This window comes from Pongo pygmaeus, chromosome 10 (assembly GCF_028885625.2).
Source record: "Pongo pygmaeus isolate AG05252 chromosome 10, NHGRI_mPonPyg2-v2.0_pri, whole genome shotgun sequence".
NCBI lineage: Eukaryota > Metazoa > Chordata > Mammalia > Primates > Hominidae > Pongo > Pongo pygmaeus.
Genome location: NC_072383.2, coordinates 80,401,265 through 80,421,484, shown reverse-complemented (window position 1 = coordinate 80,421,484; position 20,220 = coordinate 80,401,265). Strand labels below are relative to the sequence as shown.

At 39.6% G+C, this 20,220-nt stretch overlaps 2 protein-coding genes across 8 annotated transcripts in view; one reads left to right on the top strand and one right to left on the bottom strand.

Annotated features, from left to right (window-relative positions):
• Positions 1–13,230, bottom strand: part of METTL25 (methyltransferase like 25) — a 124,649-nt gene extending 111,419 nt beyond the window's left edge. For 3 of the 6 annotated variants that reach the window (XR_010122647.1, XM_054443479.2, XM_054443481.2), the window contains exon 1: positions 12,860–13,204. Coding sequence is in view for 5 of the 6 variants with exons in the window: in XM_054443479.2 (XP_054299454.1) it covers positions 12,860–13,118 (259 nt within the window). In the remaining variant the exon portion in view is untranslated. Of the gene's footprint in view, positions 1–12,766 lie in introns of all 6 variants that reach the window. The other 3 variants (XM_063646527.1, XM_063646528.1, XM_054443478.2) reach the window with 3 other exon arrangements.
• CCDC59 (coiled-coil domain containing 59) lies at positions 12,886–18,709 on the top strand. 2 transcript variants are annotated; one of them, XM_063646530.1, is made up of 4 exons: positions 12,886–13,005; positions 14,367–14,735; positions 17,089–17,188; positions 18,378–18,709. In XM_063646530.1, exons 2-4 carry the CDS (start codon positions 14,410–14,412, stop codon positions 18,537–18,539), a joined length of 588 nt encoding a protein of 195 aa, XP_063502600.1. In that variant the 5' UTR covers positions 12,886–13,005; positions 14,367–14,409; the 3' UTR covers positions 18,540–18,709. The 2 variants fall into 2 exon arrangements, with proteins under 2 accessions (XP_063502600.1, XP_054299458.1); XM_054443483.2 differs by lacking the exon at positions 12,886–13,005 and adding an exon at positions 13,176–13,461 and having other exon boundaries at positions 14,429–14,735.
• Positions 18,710–20,220: the final 1,511 nt, after the last annotated feature.

Here is a 20,220-nt window from a genome sequence, read left to right as displayed (position 1 = left end):
AAATGTGGAACTCTCGGTGTTCTATAATAGGGGCCAAGAGGAACAGTCCGAAAAGGAAAAGGAAGATCAGACAAAGGCCACAGCCTTAGTCATGGCCCTCACACAGACAAACCTTGGTGGTTCAGAGGACAGAAAATGGAGCAGGCCAATCACCCGGTAGGGCTTGGTATCAGTGTGGTTTACAAGGACACTTTAAAAAAGATTGTCCAATGAGAAACAAGTCACCCCCTTGTCCATGTCCACTATGCCAAGGCAATCATTGGAAGGCACACTGCCCCAGAGGGCAAAGATTCTCTGGGCCAGAAGGCCCCAACCAGATGACCCAACAACAGGACTGAGGGTGCCCGGGGTAAGCACCAGCTCACGTCGTCACCCTCACTGAGCCTCAGGTACTTTTAACAATTGAAGGCCAGGAAATTGACTTCCTCCTGGACACTGGTGTGGCCTTCTCAGTGCTAATCTCCTGTCCTGGATGACTGTCCTCAAGGTTCGTTACCATCTGAGGAATCCTGGGACAGCCTGTAATCGGGTATTTCTCCCACCTCCTCAGTTGTAACTGGGAGACTTTGCTACAGATAGTAAGTGTGCTCATTTAATCCTACATGCCCATGTTGCAATATGGAAAGAAAGGGAGTTCCTAACCTCTGTGGGAACCCCCATCAAATACCACAAAGAAGTCATGGAGTTATTGCATGCAGTGCAAAAACCCAAGGAGGTGGCAGTCTTACACTGCCGAAGCCATCAAAAAGAGGAAGGAGAGGGGAGAACAGCAGCATAAGCAGCTGGCAGAGGCAGAGAAAGACCAGCAGAAAGGAAAGAGAGAAAGAGACAGAAAATCAGAGAGAGAGAGAGGGAGAAAGAGACAAAGAGGGAGTCAGAGACAGAGAGAGAAAGAGAGAGACAAAGAAAGAGTCAAAGAGAGAAGTAGTAAAGAAAAACAGTATACCCTATTGCTTTAAAAACCAGGGTAAATTTAAAACCTATAATTGATAATTGAAGGTCTTCTCTTTACAATCCCAAATAGACTCTTTGGCAGCAGTGACTGTCCAAAACCGCTGAGGCCTAGACCTCCTCACTGCTGAGAAAGGAGGACTCTGCGCTTTCTTAGGGGAAAAGTAATGTTTTTACACTAACCAGTCAGGGATAGTATGAGATGCCACCCAGCATTTACAGGAAAAGGCTTCTGAAATCAAACAACACTTTTCAAACTCTTATACCAACCTCTGGAGTTGGGCGACATGGCTTCTCCCCTTTCTAGGTCCCGTGGCAGCCATCTTGCTATTACTCGCCTTCAGGCCCTGTATTTTTAACCTCCTTGTCAAATCTGTTTCCTCTAGGATTGAGGCCATCAAGTTACAGATGGTCTTACAAATGGAACCCCAAATTAACTCAACAAACAACTTCTACCAAGGACCCCTGGACTGACCCACTGGCCCTTTCACCGGCCTAAAGAGTTCCCCTCTGGAGGACACTACAACTGCAGGGCTCCTTCTTCACCCCTATCCAGGAGGAATTAGCTAGAGCTGTCATCGGCCAATTCCCAACACCAGTTGGGGTGTCCTGTTTAGAGGCGGGGATTGAGAGGTGAAGCCAGCTGGGCTTCTGGGTTGGGTGGGGACTTGAAGAACTTTTCTGTCTAGCTAGAGGATTATAAGTGCACCAATCAGCACTCTGTGTCTAGCTAAAGGATTGTAAACGCACCAATCAGCACTATGTAAAAACGCACCAATTAGCATTCTGTGTCTAGCTAAAGGATTGTAAACGCACCAATCAGCACTCTGTAAAACGGACCAATCAGCACTGTGTAAAATGGACCAATCACCAGGACGTGGGCAGGGTCAAATAAGGGAATAAAAGCTGGCCATCCCAGCCAGCGGCAGCAACCCGCTCAGGTCCCCTTCCACGCTGTGGAAGCTTTGTTCTTTCGATCTTCACAATAAATCTTGCTGCTGCTCACTCTTTGGGTCTGCACCACCTTTAAGAGCTGTAACACTCACCACGAAGGTCCGCGGCTTCATTCTTGAAGTCAGCAAGACCATGAACCCACCAGAAGGAAGAAACTCTGGACAAATCTGAAGGAACAAACTCCGGACACACCATCTTTAAGAGCTGTAACACTCACTGCAAAGGTCCGCGGCTTCATTCTTGAAGTCCGCAAGACCAAGAACCCACTGGGAGGAACAAACAATTCCGGACACAAAACACTGAATTTGTGCCTACTATATGTCACTTACTATATCCTACACACCAGGACACACTGGAGAATTAAAGAAAACTGGAGAGTTAAAGAAAACAAATCATTACAACACAGTGGACTAAGTGCTCTAATGAAGATATGAATAAAATAATATACAATGAGTAATTTCATTACTAATTTAGTGTAATCTGACCTGGGCTTTGAAGGAAGATGCAATATAAATGAACATTTATTATATAGATGGGAGTAGGAAAGCTCTAAACAAACAGGATAGCATGAACAAAATTAGAGAAAAAACACATGGTACATTCAGAGAACAAGGCAGCTAAAGTATACAGTTTAAGGGTAGAGGGAAAATTCCAAGAGAAGTGTTGATAATACTAAACCATTTCCTCAAACCTCTTCCCTTCTGCTTTGGCTGAAGATATATCTTAAAAATTAGGAACATCAAATTATTTCACCCATCTTCATAATCAAAGTTGATCAGGGGTCAGATCATGTAGGAAGCTGAATCACTTATTATCTAGATGACCCACTGACTGGTTATATAGACTTTTTCATTTCAAGATCCAGATTGACGCAGCCCTTCAACATGACCATGGTGTTAATGCAGGGACTAATAAGGTCTGAAGATAAAATATTTAAATCATTGTATTTCCCTAGGATTTGAGAACTGGAAGAAACCCTAGGTATCTTTTATTCAATTGACTTATAACTATTTTTGGTTATCAGTCTCCTTTGAGAAGGTGAAACAAATTCCTGAATTCATTTTCAGGGGGTATGAGGCAACTGATTGGAGCCTGCAACCCTAGAGCTGAACCTCTGGTACCTTAGGGGGCCAGGGAGATTACTTCTATTCATGAAGCTAGCTAGATGAAATGGATATATCCCCCAAAAGGAAGCTGTCTGCCACACAGAGATATGCAACACAATGGCCAGATCTAATTTTTTCCACAGAAGCTACAATTCCAGGGGTGTGTGTCTGTGTGTGTGTATGTGTGTGTGTTAAATCTGAAATCTGTCAATCTTGAAATGTTGGCTAAAAAAAAATGTAGGCACCATATTGGTTAAATGAGATGTGTTTCTAAGCCACACAAGTCTGGCAGTGGCTATTTTTCTACCTCTGCCATAGGTGAACAACTTACGCAGTTACTTCTTGGATGAGAAAATTGAGCCCTACAGTTAAATGTCCTGTGCAAGATAACACAGCTAATCAGAGTTAGAGATGGATTAGAATCAGGTCTTTTGACTCTGCATCTAGTCTGCCTCCATCTGACAGAATCAGAGTAGGATGAAGGTGGCTATTATTTATTATGGGGCCTACTCATTTGTACGCTACGTTTTAACATATATTTCATTTACTTTTATGGAGACTTTTCAGACAAGAATTAGGATTCCCATTTTTCAAAAGGGGAAATCAAGCTGCAAAAGTTTAACTAAATTGCACAAGATTATGCAGTACTAAAGTATCAGAGCCAGGATTCAAAACTATGTGTGACTGACACTAAAATCCATATTCTTTCCATGCTATCTCCTATTTGTTTATATTAGTAGCCAAGTTCCAGCTGAAGAGCAGATACAAGATAAGGCCAAAGGTGAAGAACTTTATTTTGTAGGAAATGAAGACCTACTGATGGGTTTTGAGCAGAAAAATGACAAGATCAGAACTATGGTTTTGGACAATAAATCTGAAAGCTGTTGAGTGGCAACACAAATGAAATACAGTCTAAAGGCAAGAACAACAGGTTGGAAGCCATTACAAAAATTCTGTTGCAAGATTTAAAAAGGAGTGGTGACACTGAACTATTTTCTATGGGAATGAAAAACAGCAAATGCAAGAGTAACGGAGGAAGAGGAATTGGCGGATTATGAATGAGATAACAGGAAGAATAATAATGTCATTTATAGAAGGAATGATTAAACCACTGAGGTGATGAGGAGTAAACGAAATAAATACAGACTCCAGAAGGCATGAAATCATGTAGAAAAGTTTTTTTTAAAACCAAGGAAAGAATTTAAATTATTATAAATGATGATAACAGGTAACTATAACTATAAGCTTACAAGGAAAGTTTAATGATTTGATATAAAATTTTAAAAATCCAAACTAATAGAGGCAACCAAATATATGATGATTGGCTAAACACAGGAAAACAGTATAATATAAGTAGAATGAGGAAAAATGCAACAGATGAAAGGAAACTCCATGAACTCTGTTTTACTGAACTTCTAATTGAAAGATATGGGGAGAGGGGAAAGTAGTGGAGGAGGTACCATTAAAAATTAGAAAATAAATTTAAGTTCTAAATAGTTTTATCTAAAATGAAAATCTGAAGACACTTTCTATATATCAAACAGACAAAAAGAAAAATTATCCTTGGTTCTCAAAGATTTGTTTGCATTGCAGCTCTCTCTTACTTATGATTACAGAAGTTCCCCTGGAATGCGGCTGACACTGGCCACTATCTTGTTATAATGTAATATTATTTTTACATTTGAAATCTAAAACGACTCAGAAAAACTGAAAAAGAGAAAACGGAATTCAGAAAAATATATAAGGAAAGTGAATGAATAAAAGTTACATACAGCAGAGTAAAACAGAACACACTAATTATTTCTCCGTTGTGCTCTCACTTTCTGTTTCCAACAACATGCTTTCTGCCTTCGTGTGTTTCAAATTAAATATGAGTGTAATTTCAATGCATTCGAACTACTACCACCACCAACAATAAAAACTACTTAGGATGGCCAAGAAAACATTTAATTTATTCAGATGCAAAAAAAAAAAATAAAGACAAGCTTGATAAAAGAATAATCTATCATGGACATACACTTTCTGTGTTGCTCAATTAAAACGGTAGTAAAATAATTACACCAGATGATCACCAAAAGGAACTGATTCTATAAACATTTACTCAGCACCCAATCCTGGTAGGATCATTTGAGTAATAATATGAAACAGGAGAAGCAGCATATGGCCTCAAGAAACTGAAAGAAAAGTCAAGAGAAAGTCCCTGGAGACTCACTGCCTTAGAGGAACCCTGTGCTTTGGCAGGCACAGAAACTGGAATTCCTGAGAGTTCATTAGGCTTTCCCCAGATAATTTAAATAACATTATAACATGTCGACTTTGAAATACAAATGTATTAGTTTCCACTGAGAAATATACCTATAACAATAATCTGTAACACTCATTTGTAATTTTAGAATTACAATGAGAACAAATGAGGCCAGGTATTCTTTTTTTTTTATTTTTTTTAATTTTTTTTGAGACACAGTCTCACTCTGTCGCCCAAGCTGGAGTGCAGTGGCACAGTCTCAGCTCACTGCAAGCTCTGCCTCCTGGGTTCACATCATTCTCCTGCCTCAACCTCCCGAGTAGCTGGGACTACGGGCGTCCACCACCATGTCTGGCTAATTTTTTGTATTTTTCGTAGAGACGGGGTTTCACCGTGTTAGCCAGGATGGTCTCGATCTCCTGACCTCGTGATCCCCCCGCCTCGGCCTCTCAAAGTGCTGGGATTGCAGGCGTGAGCCACGCACTCGGCCGAGGCCAGATATTCTTAAAATTTTCAGCAAGCTAAGTAAGCTGCTTAAGTTGCTTCTGTTGTATTGATCTATTTCTGTTACATAAAATATTTTGGCTATCCTGACTTAGACTATCTTTCCCCTTTTGCTTTTCAGAAGAATTTTCTAGATTCCATTAAACAACAATTAATTTCTGAAGCTCAATGATGATTCTGCTGAGAATGTTACAGATTTACACATGCAGTCATTACTTCCTAAAAACACAGTCTGGTTTCCTTGAAGGAGCTATAACGAAATCTTAATCTCCAAAATCAGATATAGGTCATATTTATCCTATCAGCAAAATATTTAGAAGCTATCTCTACTGGCTTTTTTGCTGCAGATGGTTAATCTCGCCTATATTATATACTTTTAGACGTTTTAACCTGAAGTGATACTTGTTCTGACTTTATCTCCAAATTTCCAGGGTATTTTATTGTAATCTGCAATGTACTAAATAAAGTACTATATTTCCACATAGGGAAAGAGCAGTTATTGATTTGTGTCTCTTCAAATAAATTTAAAAATCTATTAGTTGGATCATATAACTAATATTTATTATCATACACAATGATAATAAATATAACTTAGGGATCAACCAGAAATAATAAATGTCTAGTTGAGTTCCAGACATGTGCAAGGAGTGCCTTCAATGACTCTTTATTAGATCTATGTTTAACTTCATTCTTTCTTCAAGAATTATTTAAACATGATGTACACAATAAACATACATAATTTTTATTTGCCAATTAAAAATAAACAATTTTAATGTAAAAATAGAATCATTTAATTTACTCATCTATAAACAGAAACTGTTTATGATGCTGAAAATAGTGAAAAAGACAAACATTCTACCTTTGTTTTTTGATAGTTTATAATTTAGTTGCAGATACAGACAAGCCAACAGACAATAACAATAGTATGTTATTTATTAATATGGCAAAAAATATATTTGTTTAGAACATAAACTTCCAGAAACTCTGGACAATTTATTTCTTCCAAGTAAAGACCTAATTATACCATCACTACCAATCATCACCATAACCATCATAATCATGTATTAGCCAGTTTATTAACCCATGCTATATTCTCAGTTCTATGCTGGGTGCTATGTATACATCATCTTTAACCTTTGCTGTCCTAGAAGGTAGGTAATATTATCCCTACTTTTAAAAAAGGGAAGAAAAAAACCCCAGATGTAACAGACAGATGTCAGCTCATAGCTGGCTTTGAACTAACATGTAGGCCACAGTCTTTCCTAATAAACATGAAAACCTTCTCGGTACACCGACATCAGTCAAGGTTTGTGACCATGCCAACTTCATAATCATGTCTGAGTGCAGACAAAAACAAGAACGTCTTGTAAACACAAAAGTTTCCACAAAAGCAGCCCCATAGGAAAAGTTCACATGGTATGAAAGTGAGACCTCATGCCAACAGCACGCACCAACTAGCCACCTCCGTGAATGAGACATTATGGCCACCTATGCAAATGAAATATTATGGCCACTTATGTGAATGAGATAATCACAGAGGCAAATATTTCAGCCTCAATCAAGCCTTCAGCAACTACAGCCCCAGCCAACATCTTGACTGTGACCTCATAAGATCCCAAACCAGATCCACCCAGTTAATCTGCTCCTAAATTCCTGACCCACAGAAACTGATGAGATAGTATAGGTTTAAACCACTTGTTATGCAGCAATAGATAATACATAACATTAATACAATTGTGTGTCAGTGACTGTGTACTTTTCATTTCAAAGGGGCATAAAGCAGGTACTATAATTAAATATTCCTTAATACCATAGTTTCCTTTAATTCTCCCAGCGTATTTTCTTCGAGCTCTTTGAACATATTTATAACAGCCGCTGAAATCCAACACCTTAGCCCAATTAGGATCAGCACTTATTGACTTACTCTTTTTTTCCTAAATATGGGTCACACTATCCTTTAATTCTTTCATCATAGGTACTAAAATCCAGCATTAGGGCTTACTTGGAGTTAGTTTCCTAAGTTAGAGTCACACTTTCCTTTTTTTTTTTTTTTAAACATCTAGTAGTTTTTTTTAGTTGAAAAATGGAATGGCAGATACTTTATTGTAGTGAATCTATTTTGTTTTCCTAAGGATTTGTGGTGGTTGTTCTATTAATAGTGGGAAGTCAACTTGTTTTGACTCAAACTGTGAAAACTATCCCCTCTTCAGAGTGCAGCAGCTGATGTCTCTGCTTAGTTGCTTTTTATTTACCCACTGTCTGGTGGTATACCTGAGCCTGCAGAGTTTAGCAGTCAGATAAAGATTTGGGTAGATTTTCTAGTCAGATTTTGAGGCTCACCCTTTCTGTAGTTCCTTTTTTTACAATTCAAAGACTCCCTAGTCTAAATTTCCAGTTGCTCTGCCAAACTTGAATTTTGTCCTTTCATACAAGAATTCAATAAGGCTTCTGATATTTACCACCCAAGTTGTATGTACTTTAGGGAATACACTCTGTTGAAGGTGCAGCAAACTTGAGAATCTCTAGCCAGGGGAAGCTCTGCCTCTCAAAAGTTTTTTGCCAGTGTTTCTGCTAGGATCTCTAGGTCTCCCAGGCATGTGGAGTTAAGAGATCACTTGGGGATTCAGGCAGCATTTATACTCAGATCTTAGATCTCAGACCTTTAGTATCTCTCCTGTTTCCAGAATGTACCTCTTAAATTTGCACCTGCTCCGATCTCTGAATTTTGCCATCACCACCTTGACCTGGTAAGGATGTGGTATTCCACTGCTAGATCCACAGGGGCTAGGAGCATCCCCAGCAAGAAAGCCATAAACTCTGACTTCCTACCCAATCAGTCAGTCTTTTCAATAGTAACCTCTTCTTATATTTCTGCCTTTGGTCATTTTCCAGAATCTTACAGTTGTTTTTAATAATCTGGCCAGTTTTCATCATTGTTATTTGCAGGAGAATCTGACCTCTTCAAGCTACTGTTCCTTGAAATGTCCCTGGACTATTTTAATAGCCTCTTATATTATATTCCTGTTTCTTCCCTTACCTTCCTTCACTTTTCTTACCTTCTCTTCTCCACACAGAAACCAGACTTTAAAACATAAATCACATGGTATCACATTACCACATAAAATTCTCAAAGAGCTTCGCATTTCACTCAGAATAAAAGCCAAGTACTGAGTACAGCCTACAAGTTTTATGTGAGGATGTCCTGGGCTACCTCCAAATGCCATCTCTCACCAGTCTCACCAAGACTGCTCTGCTGTGTTTAAAATGCACCAAGCGTGCTCCAGCTTGGGCACCTGCTGTTCACTTCACCTGAAAGATATCCCTTTCTATAAATTAGCTGAATTACCTTTCACAGTATCCCATCAGGCAGGTACTAAAGTTACCCCCATTTTACAGATGAGGAACTAATGTACAATGAGTTGAAGCAAATTGCCGAAGTTGGCACAGTTAATAAGTGCTGGAGTCAATATTTGAACCCAGGCAGTCTGTCTGGAAAGCCATAATTTATGCACCGAAAAGATAGTTATTTCTAACGTATTTCCTTTTTATTTTAGAGAATTAAATATTTTATTCTAGTTCTTTTTAGATGAACAATGAAGAAGAAACTCTTAGGACTCTAATTAGACAAGAAGATCACCTGGCACATGAAACCTACTGAAATGGATACACTGAGGACTTTTAGAAAAAACTTTGTTCCATAAAACACCAAATGATTGTGCTGAACATCTGTTAGTGTGCTTTTCCAAACTGTGCATTGCAGCTCTGGGAATAATGTTTACTTGTAACCCCTCATAAAATATCAGCAGAAGACTAAAAGGTGACAGTGTGCTGGCAGCCCTTACTCGCTCTCGGTGCCTCCTCGGCCTTGGTGCCCACTCTGGCCGCGCTTGAGGAGTCCTTCAGCCCACCGCTGCACTGTGGGAGCACCTCTCTAGGCTGGCCGAGGCTGGAGCCGGCTTCCTCAGCTTGCAGGGAGGTGTAGAGGGAGAGGCGCGGGCGGGAACCAGGGCTGCGCACCCCGCTTGCGGGCCAGCACGAGTTCCAGGTGGGTGTGGGCTTGGCAGGCCCAGCACTCGGAGCAGCCGGCTGGCACTGCCGGCCCCAGGCAGTGAGGAGCTTAGCACCCGGGACAGCAGCTGAGGAGGATGCACCAGGTCCCCCAGCAGTGCTGGCCCACCAGCGCTGCTCTTGAATTCTCACCGGGCCTCAGCTGCCTCCCCGCAAAGCAGGGCTTGAGACCTGCAGCCTGCCATGCCTGAGCCCCCCTCCCTCCGCCATGGGCTCCTGCACCGCCCGAGCCTCCCCAACGAGCACCACCTCCTGCTTCACGGCACCCGGTCCCATCGACCACCCAAGGGCTGAGGAGCGCAGGCGCACGGCATGGGACTGGTGGGCAACTCCACCTGAGGCCCCAATGTGGGATCCACTAGGTGAAGCCAGCTGGGCTCCTGAGTCTAGTGGGAACTTGGATAACCTTTATGTCTAGCTAAGGGATTGTAAATACACCAATCAGCACTCTGTGTCTAGCTCAAGATTTGTAAATGCACCAATCAGCACCCTGTGTCTAGCTCAAGGTTTGTAAATGCACCAATCAGTGCTCTGTGTCTTGCTGATCTAGCGGGGACTAGGGGAACTTTCATGTCTAGCTCAGGGATTGTAAATGCACCAATCAGCACCCCATCAAAATGGACTAATCAGCAGGATGTGGGTGGGGCCAGATAAGAGAATAAAAGCAGGCTGCTGGACCCAGCAGCGGCAACCTTGTGGAAGCTTTGTTCTTTCACTCCTTGCAATAAATCTTGCTGCTGCTCTCTCTTTGGGTCCACACTGCCTTTGTAAGCTGTAACACTCACCGCGAAGGTCTGCAGCTTCACTCCTGAGGCCAGCGAGACCACGAACCCACCAGGAGGAATGAACAACTCCAGACGCGCTGCCTTAAGAGCTATAACACTCACTGCTAAGGTCTGCAGCTTCACTTCTGAAGCCAGCAAGACCACGAACCCACCATAAGGAAGAAACTCCGAACACATCCGAACATCAGAAGGAACAAACTCCGGACACGCTGCCTTTAAGAACTGTAACACTCACTGAGAGGGTCCGCGGCTTCATTCTTGAAGTCAGTGAGACCAAGATCCCAACGATTCCGGACACAAGACCATACTCCTTGTGAGTCCCTAGTGGAAATCTATTTCAGTCTCCTTGCAGCTCCTCAAACACACCATGTAGGCTCCCTCGTCAGGGCATTTCTGCTCCCTGTTGTCACTAAATGGACTGCTTTCCCTCCAGAGATCTTCATTGCTCGGTTTTTTTCTTATCTTTTCAGAGTTAGAGTTACCTCAGTGAGGTCTTGCCAGAACAACTTACTTAAAAATGCAAACATTTTTCTCTTCTTCCCCTTATTTACTCCTCCCTTATCTAGTATACTTTCTTTTTCTTACAGCACTAAAAAAGTTTCAAGTCAGATGACCCAGGTTTGAGAATCTTCCATTATAAGCTATATCCCTTGCAAATTAACTCCTCAAGTTATAATTTCACAAATTGAGAATAACAGAACCTATCTTGCAAGGCTGATGTAAAGATTAAAAGAGAAAATATACATGAAGACGCTTGGCACACTACAGGGTATATAGTAAATATCAAATAATCCAATTATTATTAGAATATGTAAGACAATCTAACTCTACCATTGTCTGGAGACCAGGCTAAACACGTATTAAAGTCTTACACTCTAAACTTGAGAGTAGTTTCATCTTATTTATTTAAAACTAACATGAGTAACTCAATTCCTCCATTCAACAAATATTCATCCAGTATCTAATGTATGCCAAGTATTTTACCAAGTGCTGGGAATACATCAGTTGACAAGTCAGACAAAGACTCTGCTCTTTTGGAGTTTAAGTAAAATTGTCATGTCATCATAAGTGCCATATATTTATTATGAGAGCAAACTTAAGAAGTGCCTAACTTTTCAATAACAATGACTTAAAAAAACAACAACAGTATTTACCAAGTGCTATTGTAAGAGGTCCCTCTAGTGATGCTTTGCATTCAGAGAATGCTCAATGAATAAAGTTCACTAGTAAGGGTAAGTTTGGGAAGTCTAGAAGGAAAGTAACAATCCCAGAAGCCTGTTGGTATCCATTATTCTACTTCCAAAATATGCTTGCCTGAGAAGAATCTACATTTCTTGAGGGAAGGAAAACCTCGAGCCTACAAAAATTCAAGACACATATTAGGTACTTTAAAATAGTTTTTAAATGAAATAGTGAATATTTGAATACCATCCTAGTCCAAGATACAATCATCTGTTGTACTACTGAGATAGTCTTTTAACTGGCCTCTCAGCTTAAGCTTTTGCCCCACTAGTCTATTCTTCAAATAATTCACAGTTATCTTTTCAAATGTGAATTAGGTCACTATATTGCCTAAATAATCCCAAAGGTTTCCATCACACTTAAAATCCAAAATCCTTCCAAGGCCTAGAAAGTCCTGTGCCATCTGGCCGCTGCTTGCCTCCCGTCCTGCACCTGCAGCCCCTCACCTGGCTAGAGCCAAGCCTAGCCTGCGGTTCCCACCACCTGCAACCCCTTCCTGTGGCTCTGCAGGTTGGTGCCTTCTCATGTTCCTGACCTCCTAAATTGAGGGAGCCTCCTTACACAATCCCTACCACATTACACTGTTTTTACTTTCTACTTCATTACCACCATTTGAAATTATCTTTATTAACTGTTGAGTAATCTTCCACCACATGCTGGAAGATTCCACCTAGAATTTATAAAACCTGTGAGAGCAATGCTCCCCTAGTTTCCCTTGCGTCAATTATTATGGAATTACTGGATGAAGGAACTCCCCTGCCCTGTTTCCTGCTTTCTTTAAATTGTGGAAATACACAAGCACCCAAAGAAAGAGTGATCCTGATGCCAAAGAACATCCCCACCCCACCCCTCAACTAATCCGACCTCTCCTCGGTTTCCCAGAGGGCCGCCCCGCCTCCGCCGCCGCGCACCTGGTTCTGCTGGCTTCCACCAGGGGGCTCCTTCGCCTGCCGGGACCTTCTCCTCCGCCTCCCTTCCCGCCCCGCCTAACCCCCAAAACCAACCTGCTTCCCCCTCTGCTTCCACTAGGGGGCGCGTCTCTGAGGGCCGGGCCTGCGCCTCCGACGCTGACTTCCTCAGCGCAGCCACCACTGTCTCCGGTGGCAAGTCGACCAGCTCCTCCCACACGGATTCTGTGTAGAAATCCACGGTATGTGCATTGGAAATGGACAGGGCATCCCTCAGGAACTGCAGCAGTCCCTGCAACTTGGCACGTAGCGTGGGCAGGTCCAGGGTCACCGGGAGAGGGCAAGAAGCCGCCATGACGCTCACCCTCCCAGGCTGTAGGTGGCGCAAACATGGCCGTGAGGCGCCAGCTCGGCCCAAATTAGCACAGGCAGGCTCAGTAGAACTCCGAGCCGGATTCTTTCTGAGCGATTGATTGACTCGGCTTGGTGACGTATTTTGTGGGCGTCCGTCGTGGTCTTCTGATGACGCAGTTAGTCGGCTGCAATGGCGCCGGTGAGGCGGTCCGCGAAGTGGCGGCTTGGTGGTATTGAGGCGCGTGGTGAAGGGGTTTCCACGGTCGGGTACAGGAATAAGAATGTGAAACAGAAGACATGGAGGCCTAACCACCCGCAAGCCTTCGTGGGGAGCGTTCGCGAGGGTATGTAAGAAGGCAACCATTTGCAAGTCCTCAGGCTTGCTAAGTCTTAGGATACAAGACCCGCTGAAGCTTGGAAGAAGGATTTAGGAACCAGACCCGGTCCTCCCTGGAGCAGGGGAATTCATTCCTGAGCCCGCTAAAGCTGTGAGCTTCGCAGAGCTCTAGATAGGAAGACGGAGCAGTGTTGCTAACTTTAATTATTTAAATGTCTTTCCTGACGTAACCCTGTATTTCATCAGAACTTTTTTCCTATATTTTTCCTGAGAAACTGAGCAGAGAGAGTCTATGGCCCTGTGAACTTTTGCACATGTAGTAAGGTAAAGGATAGAGAGGAGGACAGGGCCAGAAACACTACTCCGAATTCTTCCTTACTACAAATACCCGAGGCCCTCCAGCCCTCGCATTAATTTGTGTTTGTCCTTTTGTATTGCTGTCTGTAAGGTCCCGTAGATCCCACTTGGAATATATAAATGTTAAATTCAGTCTTGTGATAATTGCTGGCTTTTCAGACAGCCATACACTGTCTTTTTCTTTCGTGTTGAAACATTTTCGAAAACATATATAGTAGTTTCTCCAAGGTAAGATACTAGATGTGGCATTTTTTTTTTCTATTTTTTAAGCATTTATTGAAGGCTCAGATTGTTTTAGATGAACCAAGGAATTTGTTTTGATTTGTGAATACGGCTGTAAACTCCAGTTGTGCAACAGTCTGAACTGGTCAGTTTTTCTTTGAGATTCTTACTTGGATTTCTGCATGACTGTTAGCCTGGTCTTTTTGCAAAGGGCCAACTTGCTATGCAATCCATCAACTTAAATTTGTTGCTTGAAATAATTTTTTAAAGCAAAACATAATCCTAGAATCTGAATGTGATGATGTAAAAAAAGTTTTCATTTGTAATTCACAGCTTCATTCTTCGCTCAACTTCTTTTCTCTGAAAGTAATTTTGGATGATATTCCTCAATGTAGGACAAGGCTTTGCTTTTCGAAGAAAGCTGAGAATACAGCAAAGTTACAAGAAATTGCTACGGAAGGAAAAGAAGCCTCAAACGTCACTGGAATCTCAATTCACAGATCGATACCCAGATAATCTGAAACATCTCTATTTAGCTGAAGAGGAAAGACTTAGGAAGCAACCAAGAAAAGTCGACCATCCTTTGTCAGAACAAGTTCACCAGCCTTTGCTTGAAGAACAGCGTAGCATTGACCAGCCTTTATTTGAAGATCAGTGTAGCTTTGACCAGCCTCAGCCAGAACAATGTATTAAAACAGTGAAGTATGTATTTTCTTCATTTGAAATCCTTTAAGTGTTGTTTTATTATTTAAAAGTACTATAGGATAATTTACATAGGAATTGGATTTTTTCTTATTTAACACATTTTAGAAGTCACAGTTTAGGGAAACATTTTCATGGAAGCTCTATTTTTAGCTTCAATAACTGAATTAGGCTGATTTAGCTTAATTGACAAAGTAACGTAATGGGAATTAAGAGCTCTGGAATTTGGGTTTGTTCCTCTCGAGTACAGGTGGTAACTTGATTGGACCATATGTTATGAATATATTTTTGAAAAATAACTTCTGAGAGGTGTTATAATTTTAGTCATTAACAGTATGGGTTCTAGAGCCAGACTCAACATGTTAGTGCCCCAGTGACCTCTTCTTTAAAATGGGAAAAATAACACTATGTCCTCTTTAAATTGGGAAGATAATACCGTAATGAATATATACTTCAGAGTTGCTATGTTGCACAGCTCCAGAATGGATTACTCACATAAACTCAGGTGTTCCTAAGGTGTTTCATGACATTGTTGTGAAGACTCAGTGAGTTAATATATATGAGGATCTTAAAGGGTATATATGGTACGTGGTTAATGCTCTTGAGCGTTAGCTACTACTATTAATCTGGATTTTCTGCAGAGGACCAGAAATGGGTTGCAGTTGAAAATGCACAGCTCTGTGACGCTTTGGTTTTATAAGAGTTAACTTATAAAAAACTATCGCTGCATACTTCAAGTTAAAAAACAATGCTAAAATCTAAAATTGCAAGAAGCTGGGTATTAACTTGGGAGCATAATTTTTTACTTCATTAAAACCGTATCTTTTAAAGTCGTGGCTATTTGCGCTAAAAATAACAGGAAATGGGACCACGGGGGGAAAAATGTAATTGGGGATGAAGGCAGAGACAAAAAGTTTACTTCTTTTGGTAGGCTTGATCATTATATTGTTAAATAATCAGTATAAATTTCAGGGAAAAGATTAGCACTAGAAATGTAGATTTGAGTTATTCTGTGATAATTGAAGTAAGGAAGTTTAAATCGTGAGAAAGGAAGGTAAAAAATCATGCTTTTAAAGATTATGGTTTATTTTGGGGTGGAAACAGGGAAAATGTTGTCATTGAAGAAGTTAAGCTTTTCAGGACTGGAGAAAGAGAGAAATACAGTGACAGCTCAGTCCACAGAGAAAAGTTGTGTAGGGATTAGTCAGCTATCAAATATTGTGGTCCCCCATTATCTGTTTGGAAGATGTTCCAAGACCCCCAGTGGATGCCCTGAAACTGCAAATGGTACCAAACCCAGTTTCTGTCGATTGGAATATATTTCCGTTAGTGTCTTTTACTTGGGAATTTAATGCCTTTTCCATCTTAAATCATGTACTGTGGCTATAACTTTTCCAGTTTGAAGTGTGACAGCAAAACTAGCATGGACTTCTTTTTCCTTCACAATTTGATGTATAGAAGATTTTTTATAACCATAGATCTTAGCAACTTCAACATATGATTTTTTTTCTTTCCTTATTAAGTCAGGAACTTTTACCTTTTCACTTAAAGCAAACACTCAGAGTGGTGTACAATTTAAAACATATGAATTGTTTATTTCTGGAATTTTTCAATTTAATATTTTTGGACCTCTGTTGACTGCAGGTAACTGAAACCATGGAACAGGGAAACCATGGATAAGGGGTGTGCTACTGTACTATAAAGTTGAAGGTGAATAGGACTGAGAACAGGTCTCTGGATTTGTGGACTAGGCAGTCACTAGTTACTAGTCCAGAGTCACTAGTAACTAGTAGCTATTAAAATATTATATTGTAGTTATAGAGTATAGTGAAAAGTTGAATGACAGAGGAAAGTAAAGTTATTACTGAATCAAGGATACTGAGGAAATGAATGGAATTCCAAGTAGTTGGATTAGCCTTGGCAAAAAGGACATCTTCAGAGAGGTGAGAAGTACTTAAAGATAGAACAGTTCAAAATGGTGTCTAGGTCCAAGATATGGTGATTCATGACTAAGTAGATAAAATGGAATAGAGAGGAGGGGCTCAGAAAACTTTGAGATTAAAGTTCATATATACACATAATTTTCTTAACATCCTTAAACAATAAGTTTAATTGTTTTTTCAGTCTGGCATTTCTGTCATTCATATACTGGTTTCATTACTTTTAAAAGTTTTTTTTTTTTTTAAAACTTTTTCATAGCTTTCTATATTTTTTCCTAGTTGAAATATTTCTCTAAGAATCCACATTTGTGCCTTTTATTTGATGTATACTCTTAAAAGCTACAACTGTGTTTTTAATACCTTTTTGGACATTTTACTAATAAAGTCCTATTTCTTCATCCCCCAATTAAAAGCTGCTTTACAATTCCAAAGAAAAATAAAAAGAAAACATCAAATCAAAAAGCACAAGAAGAATATGAACAGGTACAAGCTAAACGTGCTGCTAAGAAACAAGTAAGTTCTACTTTAAAAATATTTAGTATAGTTTTTCTTATTTATCCTAAATATGTATACTATACCTGTTGTGCGTCTTGGTGCTGGGCACACAGTATTCTCTCTGTAAATATTTGTTGAATGAATGAGTAGTCTGAGCAAAGGTAGAGGATTGCATCTTATTCCAATTCCTTGCTTGTATTATCTCAAGCAATGCTAGTAGGTCAAAAATACGATTTTGAACACATTGTTTATAGCTCAATATTGTGAACATCTGGGACAAAGTTTCTCTGAGTGTGGTCCAGGAACTTGCACTTGTTAACAAGCACCTCAAAAGATTTTTATGCATAATAAAACTTGAGAACCACTGACCTAAGAAAAATATAGATGATTTTCATAACATTACATTGAAGAAAGTAAAAGCAAAAGGGGAGGTGTTAGAATAAAATACTTTTTTACTATAAGGAGGTGTTCTTGCCTGAAAAAAAAAAAAAAAAAAGAGAACTACTATTTTAGCTTAGCAAAAGTTAGCACTCTATTATTTAGAAAACCAGAATTGTAGACCAGAATTACACTTTTTTCAAATGAATACAGAATTACCCACAGCCTCAACAAAATTGTCATTTTGTTGCAACTGTGGTAGTTCTTGTTTTTGCATTGAAGTTTTATTAATCTGTAGCTTTAAAAAGTATAATGTGTCAGTTAAAAATACCCTAAAGATGATATGTAATTTTGCTTGTTTTTGCTGTAGAATATCTGTAATTAAGAATTCTTAACATCTAAAATGTTTTCATTGTTCTTAAGCTGGTGGCAGATTAGGAGAAAGCAGGAAAATTTCTTCATGGGAATACTGGACCAGTATTAACTAGCACAGCTTTATGCTTTTTCCAACTATCTGTCACCTTTGGAAATAGTATATCAGATGAAGTGCAGTAATGATCATTATGCTGTAAAACATTTAATGTCCTTTTAAAATTGTCTTTATATAGAGCTGGGGCTTTGTGATCATGAAAATTCTCTGTTATACCATGTGTTGTTATAATGTGAAGGCAAAGAGGGTACTTTGCTTCAATTAGGAGAAACTGCACATCTTGCAAAATAGAAGAGACAAACCTTAGAGTGTTTGCTTAGTAATAGCTATTTGAAAACAATTTCTGAACTGTATCTACTGTTTGTTGCTAATGAAAGTTACATATGTTAATAATTTTAGGAATTCGAGAGGAGAAAACAGGAGAGAGAAGAAGCCCAAAGGCAGTACAAAAAGAAGAAAATGGAAGTATTTAAAATATTGAACAAAAAGACTAAAAAGGGCCAACCAAACTTGAATGTACAAATGGAGTACCTTCTACAAAAAATACAAGAAAAATGTTAAACATTTTATTCCTACAGGTTAAAATATCTGCTGCCTATTAGGTTCTTCTGTGACAAGTGCCTCCCAGCAGTGAACTAAATTTGTCGACATAAACTGGATTGCTAAACTATGCTAAATATAAGATGTTCACATATTTTTATTATGGTAAAAAATTTTCTAAATATGTTCTACATATGTTTCTTATTTATTTGCCTCTGAAGGAAGGTTGGCCTGAAGAACTGAAAGAACCTCTTATTTGCCAGACAGGCCCAAGCATGTAGTACTTTTGTACCACATGAGATTTATATGAAATAAATTTTTTTAAAAATAAGGAATCAGAGCTATCAATGAAGCATTTCAATGAAATGTTTCAGTTTAGTAAACAGTTATTTTAAAATTTATTTTAATGATGAGGGAGGCAAAGACTCCCCTTGGACTTTTTATTTATTTTAAGTACATGTTAACAAGGGTGATGGGTGCTGAAATAAACTGTCCTCACCATATAACAAAGCGACCTTGATAAAGCAGTGAACTCAAAGTCTGATATTTATAATGGAAGTACATGGCTTGTTAGTCTAAGGTCTTTTAAGTAATGATGGAAACCCCACAGTGTCACAGCAAGAATTAAGCTTTCCAGTTCCTATGGACCCTATACTTTAAGAACATTATCTCTGTCTGCCTTGTTGGTACCCTTGTGAGCCGAGATAAGCCACTGGGATAACTGCTTCTCATGCTTTGCAAATTGCAGAAGAGTGAGAAAGGTTTGACTATATATATAGTCATTGTAAGCAAAAAGGACTGACCAATAATACTTGCCAAATATTGAATAATAAAATTTTATAAATGATAGCAAATACAATCTGAAATTGCATTAAGATTTTAGGGAGCTCTTTCAGTCTACTAATTTATTCTGCATTTCAAGATCAGTAGAAAGTGCTTAGATAACACTGAACTTAATCTTCATTGCATAGAAAAGCAATGCTTTAGAAATTTGCATTGCACTATATTGCATTTAAAATATACAGCCCAGAAAGCCTAAATTTGGCTACATTGGTGAAGACAGCACATCATGATGCAGGATAAATTATTTCAGTAAATTGCTTTATAATTTTTGTGCATTTTCACTTCTAGACAATCATGACAAAACATGGAGATCTAGTCCTTTTGAGAGACAAGTGAAAGTCAAGTTATATTCATTTTAACAACTTTGTTAAACAGCTGCTTTATGCAAGGCTTATATTAAGGAGTTACTCTTTAAAATTCCAAAGTTCTTGTAGAGGAATAAATGCAAAGTAATGATATAATAGGGGAAAAAGTAATCAGTCACAATCAGATAAAGCAAAAGGTTCAGATTTTAGTGTATCAATGAAGCACCCAGGAAGCTTTTCCTTTTTTTTTTTTTTAAATTTTGGTGGTGGACAGTCTCCCGCCCAGGCTGGAGTGCAGTGGTGTGATCATGGCTCACTGCAGCCTCGAACTCCTGGGCTCAAGTGATCCTGCTCAGCCTCACGAGTAGCTGGGACTACATGTGCGTGCCAACACCTCACTAACATTTTCTGTAGAGATGAGGTCTTGCCATGTTCAGCCTTGCCTGGACTGGTTTTGAACTGGCCTCAGGGATCCTCTTGGCTCAACCTTGGCCGTACGAAGTGCTGAGATTATAGGTGTGAGCCACTGTGCCTGGCCTATAGGCTTCTTAAGA